The 22,330-nt window shown below is 44.9% G+C and overlaps 1 protein-coding gene across 3 annotated transcripts in view; it reads right to left on the bottom strand.

Moving 5' to 3' along the window:
- Positions 1–22,330, bottom strand: part of LOC148481838 (uncharacterized) — a 118,521-nt gene that overhangs the window by 11,805 nt on the left and 84,386 nt on the right. For all 3 annotated transcript variants that reach the window (XM_088452930.1, XM_088452931.1, XM_088452933.1), the window contains exon 4: positions 9,611–9,654. In XM_088452930.1, the coding sequence (XP_088309056.1) occupies positions 9,611–9,654 (44 nt within the window). The remainder of the gene's footprint in view (positions 1–9,610; positions 9,655–22,330) is intronic.

The following is a 22,330-nucleotide window of genomic DNA, read 5'->3' as shown; positions in this document are numbered from 1 at the left end:
AAAATATCACTTTTTATCATGATGAATAAACCCCTAGGTCTTTTATATCTTTATCCCTTCATATATCGTATAATACATAATATAATTTGGGAATATAAATGTATGCACTGAGGATGGATAAGTGGTGGGATAATATATATTTTTAATTGACTTTGTTATGTGTTTTAAATTAAAGGAAAAACTTTACAGTCTTCAAAAGATTTGAAAGTTTTGTCGGGGAAAATATTGGGAGCTTTATACACATGGTTCTGTTGTACCACAGTACCTTATTTTGTTTCCCTATCTTCCTCTCCTCTTTACCTGTGATGGTTCTCAGCCAATCCGCCCTCCCCCATGTACACTCCCACCTGCAGGATAACTCTTATCAGTTTGGGATACACTGCAACCTGCTCATGTAATGATGAGTACCTGTTTTGGGATAAGCTCCTCCAGTGGTGTTGGGGTAGTAACGGGGAGATGGTGTGTGAGAGACTACTGTAGTGCTGGGTAAAGGTGAAATTTTTATCTACCTGCAGAAGGGAAGCTAAGCCCAGCTCAGCACCCCTCCCCATTTCCCCCAGTAGATAGTAGTTATCCTTGGCTTGCTTAAATACAGATACCAGCACTGTAAACACTGTTACATTAATGCAGAGAGAATCACAGTGACCACCATATAATGTAGAGAATAGGATGTAGTTAACAGACCGGCGGACTGAATTCCACCGGTCTACAGTATATCCCGACAATAGAAGACCGGCAAGAAACAGAAAACAGGCATCGAAATACCAACACCTATGTTCATTCCGATGCCGGAGTGCCAAAGGACACCAGACCGATCGAGGCGAGTCCTGCTGTCCTTGGCACATAGCCACATGGGGGGGTTAGGTTTAGACAACCCCAGGGGGACTTAGGCTTAGTCACACCGAGAGAGGGTTAGGGTTAGGCTATGGGAATGGGGGGTTAGGGTTAGGCACCACTGGGGGGGGAGTTAGGGTTAGGCACCCCCCGGGAGGGTTAGGTTTAGGGTGTGGGGGAGGGGGTGTTAGGTTTAGGCACCACTGGGGGGACAGGGTTAGGCACCACCACGGGAGTTTAGGGTTAGGGTTAGGTCACTTACGTGACACTGTCAGGATTTCATCTACTCAGGCTGACTATGTCGGGATTTCAATACCATTCCGTATAGAACATCACAGTGATTGCCATGTAATGCAGAGAACATCACAGTCACTGCCATATAATGTAGAGAACATTACAATGACCACCACATAATGCAGAGAGCACAACAGTGAACACCATGTAATGCAGACAGCATCACAGTGACCACTATATAATGCAGAGAACATCACAGTGAACACCATAAAATGGAGAGAACAGCACAGTGACCATTATATATTACAGATGACAACCATATAATGCAGAGAATATGACAGTGACCACCATATTATACAAAGGGCTTCAGTGACCACCATATAGTATAGATTATTTTTAAATGCCTTTCAATATCATACCTCATCAATTAACCCTTAATTAACCATTAACTACTTTAGCATTATATTAACAACCCCAATCAAAATAATACACATGGTTAACTCCTGTATAAAAATTACCTAAATAATATCCATTATTAATTAGTCGCATCATCAATAAATAATTCCATTCATTGACATTAACCCCCTTATTACTTTCCTCCATCTCATTGAAAGCCACTAACCCATTTTCCTATTATTACTGCAATTAGCTACACCCCCATACCTAAACTTACTGTACAGTACTTGTTAAAAATCTCATAAACCAAAATAGAACGGGAGTGGGAGTATGGTGCACAGTTTGGCTACAAAATTCATATCGTGTATCATTAATACTCCATCCATGTTTCGGGATCACTTATTGTCCAAACAATTAAAACACAACGTTTATTGAAAAATTCAATTCAAATATTTCAATAAATATTGGACCTGAAAGGCAAAATAATAAAAATAAGGCAAATGCAAAGGAAATAAAGAAAGGTGATTAAAAATAACTTTTATTTTGCTCTATCGCTTAGTTTAGCCAGTCAGCTCTCTGCAGTCTTTGGCCAATATGGGAGAAAACAATATTGTAAGCTGTGAGGAGGGAAATGACTTGAATTTAAATTACTGAGGATAATAATACTGTAGGAACAAAAATAGGCCAAATTACCTGATTTTAGCTGTTTTTTAAATTTTTTGAGGAAATCCAGATTCAAAACTAAAATGCTTGAGGTTTTTTCTGCAAAACCAAAACCTTATGTCAGTACTCGGCAGCTGGCCCCCCGTCATTTACATGTAAGATGGGTGGCTCTACTCAAACAGTTCCCAGCAATCCTGCAGCCATGCGCTTGCTAGAGGGGCCCGGCATCGCCCCCCTCAATCACAGCACATTAGCACACAGCTTGTGCTGGGCTTCAGTGCAAGACTGCTCGCTGCTGCTGCAGCAGCCGGAGCAGTCTCCTATGGCTGTAGGAGGGAGCGATCACACTGATCGTGCCCCCACCTGCTTACCGCCGGGCTGGGGGGCTTACACGCCCCCTTGTTATTCTTTCTTTTTTTTGTCAAGGGAATATGGCCACACCTCCCACAATTAGGCCATGCCCCCTCCTTTATCTGGGCCCAGCCAGGCTCTTTATGGCCCTGCCTGCATCTCTCCAGTAGCTGCACATGGTTCCAGAGTTCAGGCCTACTATGTCTGCAGCACTTTTCCCTCCAGTTATGTGTACTGGACGTAGCCATCTTGGGTCAGGTCAGTTGACCTCTCAACCATCAATGACATAACAGGATTCGGTCAGGTGAATCAAGTCACCAATCCAAGTGCAGCAAGGTGTATAAAAGGCTGTCTAGGTGCACTAGCTACAAAATAGCTTCATAGCTACTGTGACAAGGTCGGGGTAGGGGGTCCCTCTCCTGGGGTAGATGGACACCACCTTACACACGGCAGCCAAGAAATAGCACTTCAGTCAAGAGTTTTTGTACAAGCTAGTCAGCGCAATATCAAAACTCAAAAAAACAAAACACAAAATGAAACCTAGCCCGGCTGGGCACCAACTAGACATCAAGTTCCCTCACTAACGGAACACTAAATAAATCTCCGTCCAAAGTACCTTCTGGTTTGTAGCCAGAATTGTCTCAGAGCAAGCTAACCTGCAGGCCTGCTCTCCCAGGTATGAGTCTCTCAGCCCTAACTAAACCCAGCATATATTAGCCACTTCCAGGTGCAAGCCCTGATGAGCCTGCTACAAGGCTGAAAGGCCCAAGACCTGTGGATGGAGCCCTCCCTCTCCTCACATCCACACCCCCAGGACCCATTCTGGCTTTTCACAGAAGCCAACATTACTAATCTAACTGACTTCTCCTGGGGATTTTAAAAGACATAAGATAGGAATCTGGGACAAATATAGAAGCCATTCCACACTTCTCCAGTGCTTCTATCACACTGCATACTAATTATACTGGTCAGTACCTGTCAATACTCTGCAGCACTACTCTAACCAGCTAGTTAATACAGTCCAGTTCTAACCAGGACTCTGCAGCACTACTGGGCCCAGTCAGTTAACACAGTATAGCCAGGACTCTGCAGCACTACTGGACCCAGTCAGTTAATACAGCACAGCCAGGATTCTGCAGCACTACTGGGCCTAGTCAGTTAATACAGTATAGCCAGGACTCTGCAGCTCTACAGATACCAGACAGTTAATACAGATCAGGTCCAGCCAGGTCTCTTCAGCACTACTGGTCCCCTCCAGATAATACAGTCCAGTTCCAACTAGGTCTCTGTAACACTACTGGGCCCAGCCAGTTAATATAGTTCAATCACAGCCAGGACTCTTCAGCACCACTGGTCCCAACCAGTAAAGCATCTGAGTATAGCTGGTCCCAGCCCGGCTCCTGAGTGAGCATAGTCAGTCCTAGCTTGGTATCTAAACACAGCTAGTCCCAACCCGGCACCTCTGCAAGTATAGCCCAGTCCGGCAATTAGGGTTTCAGTCCATTTCCTGTGTTGATGCTCCCTTACCGACTGTAGCCTCAGTCTACACCTCATGTATAAGAGCTAAATTAGACCACCCAGCTTCCTGCATTCAGAACTCACCTCTGAACCAGTTGAAGCATCATCCCTGGGAACACAAAAATCCAAAACCCTGACACCTTTGAGGGAAGATCTGAGTCGGGTTTCGGTTCTACTCAGAAATTCAAAATTGATCCGAGCTGCGACTCAGTTCTTCTCAAAATTCCAAAGTTTGGGTTTGTTCAGTTGTCAGAAAAGCCAAATCGCTTATCTCTACTATGTGACATTTTATTAACAAGTACTTTATAAACTACCATTTAGACACTAAAGAATTCACTAAATGTAAACTAGAGATTTGCAGGATCAGATTACAGGAATCTGAACACACCCGAACTTAGGGGTTATTAGTTTAGACTGAGCAAGGGCTGGGGTTTTCCTGCCAGAAATGGATCTGAAAATGAGGCAAAATGTCATCCTCCTGGCGTTGGATCTTACGTGTTTTGGATTCGATAAAAGTCCTTGCGATTTGGACATCATTTTACGCAGGACGTCGGAGAGTTAGGGTTTGTGGTGCGGGCTGCAGTGCGACTGTGACTCTGTGATTAAGAGCTTTGGGCTACTGTGTGTCACACTCAGTGTCATCATCATCATCATCATCATCAGTGAAGGGCCTTTGGCTGCAGCACTGTGACTGTCAGTGTTAGGCAATTCATCATTGTAAAAAAAAAAAAAATGTGTGTGTTCAGGACAAGTTCGTGCTTTATTACTAATAGAGCTGTGAAATTCAGTGTTGGAATGTTAGTTATCGGACCCTGATAATTAACATTCCAACTCGCCATGAGCACCGAAGCAATTCATCATTGCTCCTGTGTGAAGACAGCTGATCCAATGAACAGCTGTCTCCCTGAATGTTTTCACTGCTCCTTTTCAGACTCTGCAGTACATGCAAGTGCACAAAAGCCCCAGAGTCTGGCGGAAAGAGCCGATCAGGGGTGGAGGGATCTGAAAGGATCCCTCTTTGCAACTGGGACTCCATCCCATAGGGAAGGAGCGGGTTTCGGGAGCAAATGCCATCTAATGATGGCCAGTACTCCCATAGTCAAGCTCCGAAAATATATTTTCGGACCTTGATGAACTTAGGTCACCAGTGTATGGGGACAGCAGGGAGAGAAAGGTAAGCAACTGATATCTGTGATATCTCATGCTTTACCTTTTTGAGGAAAAGCTAATTTCTATAAAAGCAGGTGAAAATTTTAATTTTCACCTGCTTTTGAAGAAATTAAGTGACAATGATAAGAGCCCTATTAGCGCTGTGAGCTGATATGAATCAGTTGCTATAGAAGAGCGGGAGCAGCAAACCAGTACTAGTGTTGTGGCTGCTGCCAGTCATGATAGTACTTCAACATCTACTAAAGGTGATTAAAGAAAACATCACCTCTAATAATAAAAAATAATGTTTACGGACAAAAGATTTAAAATTGACAACATGCCATACACCACGCAAAGCGGCCACAGCCTTTGTTTGCAAATGGTGGTCCTCCTAGTGCTTCTCCTGTTTCATGCACTAAAAGATTGCCTATTGCAAAAGCTGGGTCCAAACACAGTCAGTCATCTTCTTCTGTAACCTCATATGATGATGCTACACCCTGCTATGAGTCTAATAGAGGTATCACCTTTATAGCAAAGATATCAGTGGCCAAAGAAAGAATACTAAGGCTGAAGAAAAAACTATGTTCAAAAATCCCTGAGGAGCATCTAGGGGTGTCCATGTTCGCTATGTGTATTTGACATTTCTGACATTGTACTCATAGAGAAGCCTTCTTCCACTATTCTGCACCCTCTGCAAATGTGGGGATGAACAGTACAAGTAAAGATGGTGTTATAATAGAAAATGAGGATGACAGTGTGGAGAAAGTGCAACAGGAGGATTAGTGGGATATTTGTGATGCTAATGAGGATGTTGATGGTGAAGATGTTGTATATGTAAGTCAGCCATATCTGGCTGCAGTTCTTGCTTGTGAGAAAAGAAAGCCATTTTCATGCCTGTACATAAGATCAGAAAAGCCAACTCTTGGGTGTGGAATTATTTCTACCCAAATCCTGACATTTGTGAAGGCATCTATACCATTTGTAAGACCAAAGTTAGTAGAGGTAAGGATGTTAACCAACTAGGCACCTCCTCCCTGATATGTCAAGTGCAGCAAGTTCATGCAACCTATTTAAGAAAATTATAGTAATTTGTAAAATTATAACGAACAGTACAGGATTAGCTAGCAGCAGTTTCTACTTGCACATGCAATCTCCACCACCAACATCCTCTTCATTAACCTCCTCATTAATAATCGGAGAAAGTCCTCCCAAAAAAAAAATTTGTGTGGGACAAAACAATCCAAGCACTTTAGCCACAAAAGTGGCTTGGTTTGTTAAACTGTGCATGTCCTTTTAATATACAACATAAGGGTGGGAGGGAGGACCCAAGGACAATTCCATCTTGCAGCACTTTTCTTTTCATAATGGGCTTTATTTTTGAGAGGCATTGGGGATGGTATTTTTTTCATAAACAAACAATTTTATTGGTTATTGCTCTAATCCATTATTACCCATTTTTAAAAAGAAAATTATAATAATACAATTTTAATAGCCAAGGATTCCTGACAAAGGCTATAGAACGCAAAATTTAGGAGGATGACCAGCTTGCCATACTACTCCCTCCCCTCCCTAACTAATCATTCATTCCTTCCACTACATACATACTCCATCATAATTCCCTGCACTGCCCTTGGGTGTCTGATCTAGCTTAACAAATTATTTGTTTTAAGCACATTCTTAGTTTTTAATGGGTTATATAGTTTATTAAACTTCCATCCTGTCTGCCACTGTGTTGCAATGTTCATAGATGTGCTATAATCTTTTAAACTGTAGTGTTTGTGTCGTTGCCCTGTTGCTTTGTTTAGCCAGCCAGCCAGCCTTTGGCCAATATTGGTGAACAATATTGTGAACTGTGAGTTTGTCAAAATTGACTGGAAATTTACTGGAAATAAATGTTATTGAGGTAAATAATGAAAACAAAAATAGGCCCACATTACATGATTTTAGCTGCTTTTATCAATTAAAAAAATGAATAATACAGATCCAAAACAAAAAACCCGTGAGGGTGGTTTTCCAAAACCAAAACATGAAGATGAAACCAGATAATTTATTTAAAATCCAGTACCTCAAACATAAAAACAGGATAAAAGGTGTATTATTAGCTTCAGTAATAAAATATACTAAATTTTGGGATATTAAAACAGTAAATTAATACAATAATACAACCAATGGCATTAGAGATATACAGGTAGATCTACACGTCTCAGTTTTTGTCTGGTAATAATGTAGAGTAGAGATGTGCACAGACCCCAGAGTTTTGGTTTTGGCAAAACTACCTTTTAAGTGGTTTGTGTCAGATTTTATTTTTGTTTTGGTTTCGGATTTCTTTAATAAGTTATAAAAACAACAAAAAAAATGTAATTTGCACCTGTTTTGTTCCTTTAGTATTCATTTTTTCCAGTCAATTGGCACCACCTCACAGGACCAGAAATCCTGAGAGTGGAAATTAAATGCAGTTCCAGTTTTTAGATTTTAGAGTTGTTATCAGACCCAAGGCGGAACTTGGTGCTACTCGGAACCCCAAAGTGATTCCAATATATGACCTGGTTCTACTCGGAAACCCTTAGTTCTAGTATGTTCGTATTTTAGTAACCCGAATCCGCACATCATTAAGACACAGGCACATTGAAAATTATTTTTAATCTCCTTTCTTCATTTTCCTTATTCTCTTTATTTTTAATATTTAATTTTCAATGTCAAATATTTATTTAAATAAGTTTTCATTGATAAGATATGTTTCAATTGTTTGTAGAATTATACCCCTTTCACACAGAAATTTTTTCTGCTATACCCGGCATTTGAGTTTCGGGTCTTTTTGCTGGTTCTAACCTGACCCCCCTTTCACACAGAAAATGAATTACCAGGTAAAGCACATTTACCCAGTAATTTGCTGATCAACGCAGGTATTTTTTCTGTGTGAAAGGGTCAACCTGGGTCGAAATTGCCAGTCTCCAACCCAGGTAAAAGTTCTGTAAATTACGTCCCATGCTAAGGATCGGGTTAGTGCTCATCTCTGAATTAGCCCCATTTGTGTGTATAGTAGAACCTATCTAAATTTTTTAATAACACATGTAATAATTTATAAGAGCAGTATGGTATTATACCTGTGCAGTGACTCCAACTACAAAGTTGGTGATCTCACCTGTTGCTTTTCTTGCACATCAGCCCAGTGGTCAGTAAGCAGCAGCCTCCCGGGCATGTCCCAACTCCAACCGAGCCTGGCTGCCAGTGAGGAGGAACCATCACAGAGGAGACAGCAGCAAAAGGGAGGGGATAACTATTTTCCTTTCCCCCCACTTGAGCCAGGCAACAGGGGGGGACTAGGGGGTAAACATGTACCGGGCCCCGAGCTTCCAAGTGGCCCCGGCACAATCCTCCCCAGTAGAACAAATTGACAACTAAACTATGCACCTGACATACACCGCAGCCACCCTAGTCAGTGTTCCCAGGACTGGTGTCGGTACCGGGTGCCACTCCTCCACTGTCACAAAGCTCTCCGCCCACAGTACCACCCATGCTGGGGCACTCGCTCACAGTGTTCAGAGCCATGGAATTTGGGTGCTTGATAGGCATGTGGGCCCGCTGGGATAGAATTCCTCGGTTGCAGCCACAAAGAGCTGGACACCTCCTGCTGTGAAGTCTTAGCGGGTGCTTAGGTGACTCGCGCTTGGAGCAAGAGGTGAGAGGCACCACTTTCTCAAGGTATGCTGAGGGTCAAGACTTGTCATGGAGATAAAGTCTGCCAATCAGGAGTCTGTGTGGGGGTATGAATGGGGACTGAGGTGAAGATTGGCAACTGATAACACTGGCCAGGTGTCACCTGTCTCAGTGACAGTCCCTGTGTTTGTAGCCTTGTTCCTGTGTTTCTGTAGTAACAACATAGTGATTTCTATACTGTGTATTGGGGTGTAATCCTCTCCTTATCCTCTGGCTCTATAATGCTCACAGAGAGGTATTGCACTGCAGTGTAATTTCAGGGCACTTTGAGGCATATAATATGATTTAGGGTACAGTGTGGGATGGGGGCCACAAAAATAAATGTCCACCGGGCCCCAAGCTTTCTGTTGCCGACTGTGTACCCAGTCTCTGGCTTACAGAGCTGCAGAGTTTTTAGCCATCATACTTGAGAATCAAATAATGGCTCCCCTGCTCCCCTGTGTAACCCTCCGCTTTCCATCACCCGAGTCACGTGCCACCCCCCACACACAGCTGCAACACAGCCTAACTGCAACAGCATTACCCCACGTGCGTCAACAGCAGGGAGCTATGAGCAGGGGCCACTGCAGAAGTGTGTGGTCCCCAGTGCGCCTGTGCTAAACACATACTATACCACATAGGAAAATAATTAAAATACATTTAGGAAAGCCATGTACAATATAAATATTATTTTATCATTTATTGTAAGAGCTGTCACCATAGGAGACCAATAAGAGAATAAAGACATTTTGTAAATGAATGTCCTTACCTTATTTCCAATACACTTTACGTTTCTCCTTCTTTTTTCCTTGGCTGAAAATAAAATTAAAATATGTGCATGAATAAAAATAGATTATAAATAAAAAGGTAATATTAACATATCTGGCAGCAGTAGTCAGTGACCAGCCCACTGACGGCAGCATTATAGTGTAGGTATAATAGGTGATATGGGGCTCTGGCAGCAGTAGTCAGTGACCAGCCCACTGACGGCAGCATTATAGTGTAGGTATAATAGGTGATATGGGGCTCTGGCAGCAGTAGTCAATGACCTGCCCTCTGACAGCAGCATTATAGTGTAGGTATAATAGGTGATATGGGGCTCTGGCAGCAGTAGTCAGTGACCAGCCCACTGACAGCAGCATTATAGTGTAGGTATAATAGGTGATATGGGGCTCTGGCAGCAGTAGTCAGTGACCTGCCCTCTGACAGCAGCATTATAGTGTAGGTATAATAGGTGATATGGGGCACTGGCAGCAGTAATCAGTGACCGGCCCACTGATAGCAGCATTATAGTGTAGGTATAATAGGTGATATGGGGCACTGGCAGCAGTAATCAGTGACCGGCCCACTGATAGCAGCATTATAGTGTAGGCATAATAGGTGATATGGGGCTCTGGCAGCAGTAATCAGTGACCGGCCCACTGACAGCAGCATTATAATGTAGGTATAATAGGTGATATGGGGCTCTGGCAGCAGTAATCAGTGACCGGCCCACTGACAGCAGCATTATAGTGTAGGTATAATAGGTGATATGGGGCTCTGGCAGCAGTAATCAGTGACCGGCCCACTGACAGCAGCATTATAGTGTAGGTATAATAAGTGATATGGGGATCAGGCAGCAGTAGTCAGTGACCAGCCCACTGACAGCAGCATTACAGTGTAGGTATAATAGGTGATATGAGGCTTTGGCAGCAGTAGTCAGTGACCGGCCCACTGACAGCAGCATTATAGTGTAGGTATAACAGGTGATATGAGGCTCTGGCAGCAGTAATCAGTGACCGGCCCACTGACAGCAGCATTATAGTGTAGGTATAATAGGTGATATGAGACTCTAGCAGCAGTAGTCAGTGAACAGCCCACTGACAGCAGCATTATAGTGTAGGTATAATAAGTGATATGGGGCTCTTGCAGCAGTAGTCAGTGACCGGCCCACTGACAGCAGCATTATAGTGTAGGTATAATAGGTGATATGGGGCTCTGGCAGCAGTAGTCAGTGACCGGCCCACTGACAGCAGCATTATTTCCGAGCACCGGAATCCCAAATATAAGTAGCATGGTAAGGAGGAGGGCTAGGTTTAGGCACTATGGGGGAAGGATGTGGTTTATGTTTAGGTACCAGGATTGGAGAGTTAGGAGGAGGTAGAGGGGGAGGGTTAGGATATTTACTGACAGGTGTTGGTATGCTAACCTTGTCAGGATGCTGGTGTTAGGATTTTGACTCAGGAAGCCTGTTTTGAGCTTTCCACAGGATGGAGTTGGACGCAGGACCGGTTCCAGACATTGTGGAGCTCAGGGCGAAAGATCCCAGTTGCTCACCCCCCCCCCCCCCCCATAAAGAAATTCCTTTTTTTAGACGGCTCTCCTGTATGCGAGGCTCCGGAAAGGGGCATATCCTTGCGGAACACACCCAATTCATCAGATTGTGGGGCATGCCCAGCACTTACGGAGGTGCTGGGCTTCCCCCAAGCTTTCCCCTCATGGCGCATAATTGCCATGTGCAGTAATGTATGTCGAAGTCAAATAATTGGTTATAATCACTAGCAATTATTATCTGACGGTCTAGTCGTCTATGGTTTGATAAAGATTAAAATGGACATCACTCAGAGTCAGCGAAATCCGACTGCAGCACGAAGTCGGCTTATAGGAAACAGGTTCTGTGTACTTGTCTGTGACAAGTAATCAAAATGCACACAGATACTGGGCCTAATTCAGACCCGCTTGTGAGCGCTATGCGCTCGCAAGCGGGTCGATGGTGGCACAGTGCACTTGTGAGCAGAACAACTTCATAGTATATGACACCTTGGAGTTAGAGGTCAGACAGATATAATATCAAATATGCCAGTTAATGGATAAAGTTATATATAAATATATATTAGGGGTGAGCGGGTTCGGATTTCTGAAATCCGAACCCCCCCGAGCCCCCCCGATCCGAGTCCGATCCGAGTCAGGCTCGACTTTTCCCGCCTGACTCGGAGTAGTGCCAAGAGTGCGCCTGTGTCATAAGTAAAGGGCCGGCTGGCTTGACCGTTAAAGGGTGCTGTAACCCACAAAGTACACTCCAGTCCAAACCAAAAAAAAAATTATTTTCTGTGTTTAGCCGCACGTATATATCAAATCGATATAACATAAATGGAGGACCAAACTTTCTCCGATAAAAATAAAATAGAGAAAGATCAAGAACCACTTCCTCCTAGTGCTGAAGCTGCTGCCACTAGTCATGACATAGACGATAACATGCCATCAACGTCGTCTGCCAAGGCCGATGCCCAATGTCATAGTAGAGGGCACATACAATCCCAAATGGCAAAGTTCAGGAAAATGACCTTGAAAAAGACATTTAAATCAGCTGAAGAGAAACGTAAACTTGCCAATATGCCATTTACGACACGGAGTGGCAAGGAACGGCTAAGGTCGATCCCTAGTATGTTCATGACTAGTGGTTCAGCTTCACATGACGATGGAAGCCCTCCTCCCACTAAAAAAATCAAAAGAGTTAAGCTGGCAAAAGCACAGCGAAGAACTGTGCTTTCTAAGAAGATATCACAAATCCCCAAGGAGAGTCCAAGTGTGGTGGTGGTTGCGATGCCTGACCTTCCCAGCACTGGACGGGAAGAGGTGGCTCTTTCCACCATTTGCATGCCCCCTGCAAGTGCTGAAAGGAGCACCCACAGTCCACTTGCTGATATGCAAATTGAAGATGTCACTGTTGAAGTACAACAGGATGAGGATACTGGTGTAGCTGGCGCTGAGGAGGAAGTTGGCGAGGAGGATTCTGATGGTGATGTGGTTTGTTTAAATCAGGCTCCGGGGGAGACAGTTGTTGTCCGTGGGATGAAAAAGCCCATCACGGTCATGCCTGGGCAGAAGACCAAACATTCCACCTCTTTGGTCTGGCAATATTTCTATCCAAATCCGGACAACAACTGTCTTGCCATATGTACCATATGTAAAGGTGAAATAAGTAGGGGTAGGGACGTCAACCACCTAGGAACATCCTCCCTTATACGGCACCTGCAGCGCGTTCATAAAAAGTTACTGTCAAGTTCAGAAACTTTGGCTAAGACCGTAAGCAGTCCAGGGACACCTAAATCCCGTTGTCCTGTTGTATCCAAGCGCCTGCAAACCACACCGTCAACTCCCTCCTCGTCAATTTCCTCCTTAGTCAGGATCGGAAGTAGTCCTGCAGGCCATGTCACTGGCATGACTGACTCTCCTATCCGGGATTCCTCTGGAGGATCCTGCATTGCTACGCCTACTGCTGCCGCTGCTGCTGTTGCTGCTGCTGGGAGTCGTTCATCATCCCAGAGAGGAAGTAGGAACACCACTACTTTTACTAAACAATTGACCCTCCAACAGTCCTTAGCGAGGAGGATGAAGTACGACAGCAGTCATCCTGAAGCAAAACGTATAACTGAGGCCTTGACTGCTATGTTGGTGTTAGACGTGCGTCCGGTATCCGCCATTAGTGCAGTGGGATTTAGACAATTGATGGAGGTAGTGTGTCCCCGGTTCCAAATACCGTCTAGATTCCACTTCACTAGGCAGGCGATACCGAGACTGTACAGAAACGTCAGAAAAAGTGTCCTCAGTGTCCTGAAAAATGCCGTTGTACACAATGTCCACTTAACCACGGACATGTGGACAAGTGGAACAGGGCAGACTAAGGACTATATGACTGTGACAGCCCACTGGGTAGATGTATCACCTTACGCAGCAACAGCAGCAGCGTCACCAGTAGCAGCATCTCAGAAACGCCAGCTCGTTACAAGGCAGGCTACGCTGTGTATCACCGGTTTCAGTAAGAGGCACACCGCCGACAACCTCTTAGAGAAACTGAGGGAAATCATCGCCCAGTGGCTTACCCCACTTAGACTCTCCTGGGGATTTGTGATATCTGACAACGCCACCAATATTGTGCGGGCATTACATCTGGGCAAATTCCAGCACGTCCCATGTTTTGCTCACACAATAAACTTGGTGGTGCAGAATTTTCTGAAAAGCGACAGGGGCGTGCAGGAGACGCTTTGGGTGGCCCGAAAAATTTCTGGCCACTTTCGCCATTCAGCGACTGCGTGCCGAAGACTGGAGCGCCAGCAAACACTCTTGAACCTGCCCCGCCATCACCTGAAGCAAGAGGTTGTGACACGGTGGAACTCAACCCTCTATATGCTTCAGAGGATGGAGGAGCAGCAAAAGGCCATACAAGCCTATACATCCACCTATGACATAGGCAAAGGAGGGGGTATGCACCTGACTCAAGCGCAGTGGAGAATGATTTCCGTGTTGTGCAAGGTTCTCCAGCCCTTCGAACTTGCCACACGTGAAGTCAGTTCAGACACTGCCAGCTTGAGTCAGGTCATTCCCCTCATCAGGCTTTTGCAGAAGCAGCTGGAGAAAGTGAAGGAGGAGCTAAGACGGAGCGATTCCGCTCGGCATGTGGGACTTGTGGATGAAGCCCTTCATTCGCTTTGCCAGGATTCCAGGGTGGTCAATCTGTTGAAATCAGACCACTACATTTTGGCCACCGTGCTCGATCCTAGGTTTAAAGCCTATGTGGTGTCTCTCTTTCCGGCCGACACAAGCCTGCAGAGGTGCAAAGACCTGCTGGTGAACACACTGTCAGCTGAAGCGGAACGTGACACGTCAACAGCTCCTTCTTCATTTTCTCCTGCAACTGGGGCTGCCAGGAAAAAACTTAGGTATCCTAAGCAACCCGCTGGCGGTGATGCAGGACAGGCAGGACCAAGTTTGGACATCTGGTCCGGACTGAAGGACCTGGCAACAATTTCTGACATGTCTACTGTCACTGCATATGATACTGTCACCATTGACAGAATGGTGGAGGATTACATCGGTGACAGCATCCAAGTAGGCATGGCAGACAGTCCATACCTGTACTGGCAGGAAAAAGAGGCAATTTGGAGGCCCCTGTACAAACTGGCTCTATTTTACCTGAGTTGCCCCCCCTCCAGTGTGTACTCCGAAAGAGTGTTTAGTGCAGCCGGGAACCTTGTCAGCGAAAGGCGTAGGAGGTTGCTTCCACAGAATGTGGAGAAGATGATGTTCATCAAAATGAATTATCAGCTCTTCCAGGGAGACCAGCCTCCAGAAGGTACAGAGGGACCTGTGGTGGTGGATTCAAGTGGGGACGAGTTAATACTTTGTGAGGATGAGGATGTACACACTGAAGAGGGTGAGGAATCGGTGGATGAGGAGGATGAGGATGACATCTTGCCTCCATAGAGCCAGTTTGTGCAGGGACACATTAATTGCCAGCTTGTTTTGTGGGGGCCCAAACGAACCAATCATTTCAGCCACAGTTGTGTGGCAGACCCTGGCGCTGAAATGATTGGTTTGTTAAAGTGTGCATGTCCTGTTTATACAACATAAGGGTGGGTGGGAGGGCCCAAGGACAATTCCATCTTGCACCTCTTTTTTTTCTTTGCATTATGTACAGTTTGGGGCCTAGTTTTTCAAACTGCCATCCTGTCTGCCACTGCAGTTTCACGCCTAGATGGGTCACGTGTTTGTGCCGCCCACTCGTGTCGCTTAGCATAGTCATCCAGCTACCTCGGTGCAACGTTTTGGACATAAAAACACTATTGTGAGGTGTGAGGTGTTCAGAATAGACTGGAAATGAGTGGAAATTAAGGTTATTGAGGTTAATAATAGCATAGGAGCAGAAAAACCTACAAATTCTGTGATTTTAGCTGTTTTTATGCTTTTTTAAAAAAAAATACAGATCCAAAACACAAAACCCAGAACCCAAAACACGGAAGGGTGGTTTTGGCAAAACCAATCCAGATCCAAAACACGAAGAAAGATCCAGATCCAAAACCAAAACACAAAACACGAAAAGTGGCCGGTGCACACCCCTAATATATATATATATATATATATATATATATTTATAAATATATATATATATACTCTATATATATATATATATATATATATATATATATACTGTATACTGTGGCAGTATCACCAGAGGTGGTGTTGGTGAGCAGCAGATTCTGTGTGGGATTGGAGAGATCCTCCCACACAGGGCTGAAATACTGAGTGGTGATACACCTGCCTGGTGAAGAGAGCTCAGGTGTGAGCTAATGAGAAGGCCGAGCAGTCAGGCTGGTGGAGACAGTCTAGTTGGGACTGTAACAGCCAGACAGCCCCGTGAAGCAGAGCGACCTATTGGGGGCCAGGCCGGTGTCTGGTCCTTACGGGAGGCAAGGGGGCACTACAAAACTCTCTGACCGTGGGACATTGAAGCAGTAAAACTGTGGGCCGAGAAAGCCATGGCCTATATCTGTGTGATACTGGGAAGGCCACCAGGATTGTGTTTGTGTAGCTGTGGCAGCCAAGCCAAGCCAGGCTGGAGCCGGCGATAGGCCTGCAAGAAGCAGGCTGGGACTTTGTTGGCAGACTAGCTGCGTCACACTAGAGAGGGCTCAAGAAGTGAGCTAGATGCCCTAATCAGGGGCTAGGTTGTTTTGTTATTTTCTGTTTGTTATTTTCTGTATCCTAAATTCACAAGCTGGAAGTAAAAGCATCATTTGTTTACTTGAAAGCTGTGTGTGGACCTTCAATAAGCACCTAAACACTGCATCCATCCACCCTCTGCCGAGCTAAATACCCCAAATCATCAATATATATATATATTAATCCATGACACATACACGGACGCACACTTGCACACATACATACATATGCGTACACATAGACGCTTTTATGCATACACACATATACACAGTTGCTATTACAATTAGGGGTGAGCGGGTTCGGATTTCTGAAATCCGAACCCCCCCGAGCTCCCCCCGATCCGAGGCCGATCCGAGACAGGCTCGACTTTTCCCGCCTGACTCGGATCTGAAAACGAGGCAAAACGTCATCATCCCGCCTTCCGAGTCTCGCGGGTTTTGGATCCTATATAAGGTACCAGCGTCGGCGCTATTTTCTCACTCAGCTGTGGACAGTGAAGAGGGAGGGTGGGAGTTAGGGCAGGCTGGGCTGTGTAGTGTAGTGTAGTGTAGTGCGGTGTAGTGTTGTGCTGTGCTGTGCTGCGCTGTGCTGCTGTTGTCCATAGGGGCTGTGTCCACTCCAAAGTCCTGTGCAGTGTCCCAGTACTAAAGGGGTGCTGTAGTGTTGTCCAGGGGGTGCTCTGTCCATCAGGGGTGCTCCCCCCAAGTGCAAAAAAATATATATTTTTTCTGTGTTTGTGAATTGTGTGCACTGTGGCTGCACGTGTATCAATGAAGGAGCAGCGCCAAGTGTGCGCCTGTGTCCCATAAGTAAAAAGCCGGCTGGCTTGTCCGTTAAAGGGTGCTGTAACCCCCAAAGGGCACTCCAAACAATTAAAAATATATATTTTTTTGTGTTTGTGAATTGTCTGCTCAGTATCCGCACGTGCATCAACAAAGTAGTGCCAAGCGTGCGCCTATGTCCCATAAATAAAGGGCCGGCTGGATTGACCGCTAAAGGGTGCTGTAACCCCCAAAGGGCACTTCAAACAAAACAAAAATTTTTTTTCTGTGTTTGTGAATTGTGTGCACTGTGGCTGCACGTGCATCAACGAAGGAGCAGTGCCAAGCGTGCGCCTGTGTCCCATAAGTAAAAGGCCAGCTGGCTTGTCCGTTAAAGGGTGCTGTAACCCCCAAAGGGCACTCCAAACAAAATAAAAAAAAATATTTTATTGTGTTTGTGAATTGTGTGCGCAGTAGCCGCACGTGCATCAACAAAGTAGTGCCAAGCATGCACCTGTGTCCCATAAATAAAGGGCCGGCTGGATTGACCGCTAAAGGGTGCTGTAACGCCCAAAGAGCACTCCAAACAAAATAAAAAAAAAATTTCTGTGTTTGTGAATTGTGTACACTGTGGCTGCACGTGCATCAACGAAGGAGCAGTGCCAAGCGTGCGCCTGTGTCCCATAAGTAAAGGGCCAGCTGGCTCATTTCTTAAAGGGTGGTGAAACCCACAAAGTGCACTAGTCTCCAACAAAAATAAAAAATAATTTTCTGTATTTGTGTGTGCCTTAGCCGCACGTATATATCAATATAACATAAATGGAGGACCAAACTTTCTCCGATAAAAATAAAATAGGGAAAGATCAAGAACCACTTCCTCCTAGTGCTGAAGCTGCTGCCACTAGTCATGACATAGACGATAACATGCCATCAACGTCGTCTGCCAAGGCCGATGCCCAATGTCATAGTAGAGGGCACATACAATCCCAAATGACAAATTTCAGGAAAATGACCTTGAAAAAAACATTTAAATCATCTGAAGAGAAACGTAAACTTGCCAATATGCCATTTACGACACGGAGTGGCAAGGAACAGCTAAGGTCTTTCCCTATGTTCATGACTAGTGGTTCAGCTTCACATGACGATGGAAGCCCTCCTCCCACTAAAAAAATCAAAAGAGTTAAGCTGGCAAAAGCACAGCAAAGAACTGTGCATTCTAAGAAGATATCACAAATCCCCAAGGAGAGTCCAAATGTGGTGGCGGTTGCGATGCCTGACCTTCCCAACACTGGACGGGAAGAGGTGGCTCTTTCCACCATTTGCACGCCCCCTGCAAGTGCTGAAAGGAGCACCCACAGTCACTTGCTGATATGCAAATTGAAGATGTCACTGTTGAAGTACAACAGGATGAGGATACTGGTGTAGCTGGCGCTGAGGAGGAAGTTGGCGAGGAGGATTCTGATGGTGATGTGGTTTGTTTAAATCAGGCTCCGGGGGAGACAGTTGTTGACCGTGGGATGAAAAAGCCCATCACGGTCATGCCTGGGCAGAAGACCAAACATTCCACCTCTTTGGTCTGGCAATATTTCTATCCAAATCCGGACAACAACTGTCTTGCCATATGTACCATATGTAAAGGTGAAATAAGTAGGGGTAGGGACGTTAACCACCTAGGAACATCCTCCCTTATACGGCACCTGCAGCGCGTTCATAAAAAGTTACTGTCAAGTTCAGAAACTTTGGCTAAGACCGTAAGCAGTCCAGGGTCACCTAAATCCCTTTTTCCTATTTTATCCAAGGAATTGGTGGATGAGGAGGATGAGGACGACATCTTGCCTCCGTAGAACCAGTTTGTGCAGGGACACATTAATTGCCAGCTTGTTTTGTGGGGGCCCAAACGAACCAATCATTTCAGCCACAGTCATGTGGCAGACCCTGGCGCTGAAATGATTGGTTTGTTAAAGTGTGCATGTCCTATTTATACAACATAAGGGTGGGTGGGAGGGCCCAAGGACAATTCCATCTTGCACCTCTTTTTTTTCTTTGCAGTATGTACTGTTTGGGGTCTAGTTTTTCAAACTGCCATCCTGTCAGCCACTGCAGTGTCACTCCTAGATGGGCCACGTGTTTGTGCCGCCCACTCGTGTCGCTTAGCGTAGTCATCCAGCTACCTCGGTGCAACCTTTTGGCCTTAAAAACAATATTGTGAGGTGTTCAGAATAGACTGGAAATGAGTGGAAATTAAGGTTATTGAGGTTAATAATAGCATAGGAGCAGAAAAACCCACAAATTCTGTGATTTTAGCTGTTTTTATGCTTTTTTTTAAAAAAATACAGATATAAAACACAAAACCCAGAACCCAAAACACGGAAGGGTGGTTTTGGCAAAACCAATCCAGATCCAAAACACGAAGAAAGATCCAGATCCAAAACCAAAACACAAAACACGAAAAGTGGCCGGTGCACACCCCTAATTACAATATATAAACACACACACAGCGCATGTTTGCACTGTACACAACATATGCATGCAGTGCACATTTTGCGCTGCGTTCAGACGCACAATGCATACTTACATATAATCATAAATATACACACATTGATGATCGTATATGCACTCATATAAGTACACGTGGACGCACATAGGCTTACTTGTATTTATACACATTGATGAACTTTTTCTCAGTTTAATATACAGATGAACATTAGCGACCACAAACATATATATATATATATATATATATATATATACACGCACTCAAAAAAGGTTCCTGCACATTATGGTTTATATTAAAGGTATTAATTATGATGTAAAATGTATGTATTTTAAATTAAAGGTATAGAACATTGTAGACATGTCATGTTTAGTATTATACTGACACCCTGTTTATTTGCAGACTTTCGGTTCTATTGGTAAGGGAGTCACATCATGCGTCCTCAAGTTATGGATTATAGAGAGAAATTGGTTAGATATTGTGAATCTGTATGTAGTGTCTTAGTTAGATTCAACCAGTTGCTCGGGGGGAAAACAGCCACAAAGGAATTGTTGAAGGGATGGACCATATCCCTGTTGTCACCATATGAACTGTCCTATGACCTGCATCGTACCAGAATGACAAGAATCAAGAACCAATTAAATCACTTATGCTTGTCTCTATTATTGGTGTAACACTCTGGAAGGAATATAGACTTGTGCTTTTGGGGCTAGATCTCAGTCATAGCCATTTGATGACCGCAGACATCAGGATTGATGACTGGGACCTGGATCCGGGGCACTTGCGTATGTATTGACTGTACCTTTTATTATACTTGCTTCTTTGCGCTAATTGTTTAGATCAAAGCGCGTATTACTTTTTATTGAATAATATAATTTTTTGTGCTTTGGAACCACAATTGGGCTAGAAAAGCAATTATTTCTTTAGCGACTCGCAGCGCTAAAAAGTGACTAGCGATAATGTTGTATCAATAGATTGGGGGCTTGCAGTGAGGTTATACTACCTGGAATTCACACGCTAACACACGGTTCTCGATCTCTCAACAAAGGGTGGAAGGCGCCATTCGCAGGAAAGAGCGCACTGTGTTCAAAATCTGCTACCAGTCGGTGTTGAGAAACCGATACCCGTTATTGTGTGATTTTAAGGAGTGCTGGCTAGGACCTGGGACAGGAGAGAAAAGTTTGTTTCTTTCACGGTTATACGCTAAAGTGCGATTCGCACAATAGCGTAGGCATATTTCTTGTATTGCTGCCACGTGTTGAAACAGTCATTGTATGTATAGCGTGATTACTTGTTAACCTCTGAATTATAGTGCTATTTGGGGGAAGGTTTATTTTTCTGCACAGAAAATGTGTATCAAAGTGAAAGAGTGCTTGTTTTGTGAATAGGAACTGTATGGAAAGACCTATAGACGGGGTACCATGTGACAGACCCTAAGACTCGGTAGGTGTCTGACGAGACAGATAGCTACTGAGTTGGTACACACAGCAGGTGTACTTGCAGCAAGGACAGGGATTTTGTACCCTGAATAGAAAGCAAGGGGCTTTTCGTTCTGCCCCCAACAGTGGCCACAGAGTCCATTGATCAGTTAGGTTCTTTGGGCACTGCGGTTGGACCGCACGATTGGGCAGACCGTGATTGTGACTGGGGGTAGTGGAGGAAATCACTGAAAAGGGTAAGTGTTATCGGAACATTTAAATTCTACCAGTGGAGAGTAACTCAGAAAGGGATAAGCTTACGGACAAAGCTTGTGTCAATTGAGTCCAGAAGGCAAGATAATTGCATAGGCATATCCTGCTGCCCATTGTGCATGCTGTCCATAACGCTTATCGGGTCGTTTGTGCACAACCGGTGGGAGTGTATGAATGTTGCTACTTAGAATCGTTCACCGGTCGACATTATCTAGTGAATCACTAAGCTTTTCCCAGATGGGTGCTAAGCAAACACTGGAAATGGGCAACAATGCGCTGCTCTTGGAAGGGCCGACAGGTTCGACAAGGCATATAATGTATACAAAATAACAAGAGATATGGTAAGAACTTACCTTTGTTATCTCTGTTTCTACGAAGTCCATAGGGTCCACAGGGTTGACCTTGGGGGTTATAGCTGGAACAGGATCCATGGGCACCACACAGTTAAGCTTTTAGCTCCCAGGATGCACTTGGGTCCTCCTCTATACCCCGCCCCCGAGCCACAGGCACCTCAGTTGGTAAGCAGCCTAGGCCGGAGGAGAATATGGAACAGAGAGAAGGAAGACTGGAACATAGAAACCATACACACAGCAATGTGAGACGGAAAACCGGTGACCAGCCACACAGCCCATTTGAAGCCAGGTGCGTCAGGGCGGGCGCCCTGTGGACCCTATGGACTTCGTAGAAACAGAGATAACAAAGGTAAGTTCTTACCATATCTCTTGTTTTCTACTTCAGGGTCCATAGGGGGTCCACAGGGTTGACCTTGGGGATGTCCCAAAGCAGTTCAACTAAGGGCGGGGACGCTCCTGTGCTGAAAGGAGCACCCGGCACCCAAAGGATGCATCCTGAGAGGCGAAGGTGTCAAACGCATAGAACCTCAAAAACGTTTGAATAGAAGACCAAGTGGCCGCCTTACACAGCTGAACAGCAGAAGCACCACGTCTAGCAGCCCAAGAGGGACCCACAGAACGAGTGGAATGAGCCTTAACAGAGGCTGGCACATGTAAACCCTCCTGTGCATAAGCCTCACAAATAACGGAATGAAGCCAACGGGCTAACGT

Source organism: Taudactylus pleione, unplaced genomic scaffold, assembly GCF_031769625.1.
Source record: "Taudactylus pleione unplaced genomic scaffold, aTauple2 ptg000559l, whole genome shotgun sequence".
Lineage (NCBI taxonomy): Eukaryota > Metazoa > Chordata > Amphibia > Anura > Myobatrachidae > Taudactylus > Taudactylus pleione.
The sequence above is the reverse complement of the archived record's forward strand: the minus strand, read 5'-3'. Positions and strand labels throughout refer to the sequence as shown.